The following is a 2,500-nucleotide window of genomic DNA, read 5'->3' as shown; positions in this document are numbered from 1 at the left end:
GGATTGGTATCAATCCGAACTTTAGCCCCTTGACGCCTGAATTTATTCACAATTATATAATATATTATTATGTGTGTTCCTGGCTCCAAACTGATGCTAAATTAGGTTGAGATTGTTAATGTGTCTATAGCATATAGAATAGATATAAATTGAGGCATGATGCAAATTAGCGACAACAGGCATTTATGGTAAAATTCTTCACAAAATGGTAAAATTAATAAAACACACTTTTCAAGTAATTGACAAATAAATGAATCTTGACAACAGCAAGAAAGAAAACACTCTCCTAGTCTTTAACATTGACAGTAGTCTTTTTAGGGTTAGGGTTTAATTTTGCTTCCATGAACTGGATGTAGTTCCCACTCCGACCGGTCCTACGAGAAACCAGTGCGTGCAAAAGGTTCCTAGGCATGTATCGCATGTAAACAAACCGACATTGGGGGGAATACACCCACGCTATCTCGTCGGCGTTAAGGGGTTAAAAGTTAACAAAAATACGTCGCACTTTCGCCGCATAAATTGCCAATTTCCGCGCAAAATATGCGTTGCCTTGCATGATTTCATAATCCCCGCGTTTTCTTTGCAAAAAAAGTCACACATATATGAGGAGAAAGTTGAAAAATGTTGCGTTTACTTCACACAAGAGCAGCCATTTTCCCCTGTTTCCATGGGAACGTTATGAAGTGATGTCACTACGAGACGTGAACATCATCGAAAAGCAGCGTGTTGTGGCTTCTGCTCTCTGTTGCTGCTGCTGCTACCTGCTGTAAGACGAGTGCTTAGGGACCGTCTACAAATTACTACACCGAAAAGAGATGCAACAAAAATATTTATTAATTCAATGATTAAATTAGGTAATGTCTCCAAACTTACCTCAATTATTACTTGTCTCCTGCTAGTTATTCTACAGCACTTACTTTAAAAAATAAGTGAAATTAAAAAATATTTTTGTTGCATCTCTTTTCGGTGTTGTAATTTGTAGACGGTCCCTAAGCACTCGTCTCACAGCAGCAGCAGCAGCAGAGAGCAGAAGCCAGCAGGCAAGTGTTATTTACATAAACTTCATTATTAATAAGGGACAAACTTCCACTAATTAACCCTGACAAAGCTCACCTGTGAAGGTAAAACCATTTCAGGTGACTACCTCATGAAGCTCATTGAGAGAACACCAAGGGTTTGCAGAGTTATCAAAAAAAGCAAAGGGTGGCTACTTTGAAGAATCTAAAATATAAGACATGTTTTCAGTTATTTCACACTTTTTTTGTTAAGTACATAATTCCATATGTGTTCATTCATAGTTTTGATGCCTTCAGTGAGAATCTACAATGTAAATAGTCATGAAAATAAAGAAACACATTGAATGAGAAGGTGTGTCCAAACTTTTGGCCTGTACTGTATATATCTGAATGTATTTATAAGTCCCATTGAGGGTCTAAAAAAGTCAAAGAAATTGGGTGAAAAGGGCAACCGCGTCCCCAACGTTACGGCTGAACATGTGCGCGTCAAAACATTTAGCCGCGTTAAGAGGACTCAGCGTTAACTCGTTATGGCGTTAACTTTGACAGCCCTGAGTTATTTCCAATGCCACGATATTACAGCCTGGTGAGAGGGTCCTGATCTGGCGAGCTCCAGTTTTCCACCCTCAGATCAGTCTGGCATCTTGAGATGAGAGAAAATTTGGAGCCGTTCGCCAAACGACCGACCAATCAGCGTTGGTTTTGAGGTGGGTTTAGGTGGTGACAGACAGATGGTTTATCCAATCAGATAACCAGGATTTTCAGCCAGCGGTAGCCCTAATTCTGTTAGCCGCTCATTAATGCTTTTTTTCTCTTGGATCCTTCTTTTGGAATATGGACCGTGAATCTGAAATGGGGCCTTTTATTCCTAAATTCTCGTTAAACAAACGGTAAATCTCCTTTACCAACATGCTATTAGCATGCTGAGATAACGAGCTATGCTCTGCCTGCAGCAGCAGCAGCACGGTAGCCTGACTCGTGGTTGTATTTTCATACGCTTCGTTGATCTGATTTATCCAATCAGCTAACCAGGATTTCCGCCCCTTCCCAAAAGTTCTCCAACGGAAAGTTCCCAGATGGATATGCCGAGCAAAATGCGAAGCGATCCATCTGGTGGAGTCAGGTTAACGATAGCAGCCACCGAAGACAGAAATCACGTGGGAAAAAAATAAAATAAAACGCTGTCAGTGTGTGATGCTCTCCTGGTTTCCTCCCAGGTGGTTTCTGGGTAATGAAGTCTTTTGTCTTGATGTCAGCATGCTCACAGTGTTCCCGCCTCTCCTCCGTCCAGCCGGTACGACCCGGGAGCACCTGGGCCTGGCCATGGCGCTCAAAGTCCCCATCTTCATCGTGGTCAGCAAAGTGGACCTGTGCTCCCGCGGCACCGTGGACAGAACCGTGCGCCAGCTGGAGCGCGTCCTGAAGCAGCCGGGCTGCAACAAGGTGCCCATGGTGGTGTCCACGCCCGACGACGCCGTGACCGC

At 43.1% G+C, this 2,500-nt stretch overlaps 1 protein-coding gene across 1 annotated transcript in view; it reads left to right on the top strand.

Annotated features, from left to right (window-relative positions):
- LOC120574930 (GTP-binding protein 2-like) overlaps positions 1–2,500 on the top strand; it is a gene marked incomplete at its 5' end in the record, with an annotated part of 13,927 nt that overhangs the window by 4,128 nt on the left and 7,299 nt on the right. The window contains 1 exon segment of the mRNA XM_039825843.1: positions 2,308–2,500. This exon segment is cut by the window's right edge and continues 27 nt beyond it. Within this exon segment, the coding sequence (XP_039681777.1) occupies positions 2,308–2,500 (193 nt within the window).

The sequence above is a fragment of the Perca fluviatilis genome, chromosome 1 (genome assembly GCF_010015445.1).
Source record: "Perca fluviatilis chromosome 1, GENO_Pfluv_1.0, whole genome shotgun sequence".
NCBI lineage: Eukaryota > Metazoa > Chordata > Actinopteri > Perciformes > Percidae > Perca > Perca fluviatilis.
This window is presented reverse-complemented; position numbering and strand designations above follow the sequence as displayed.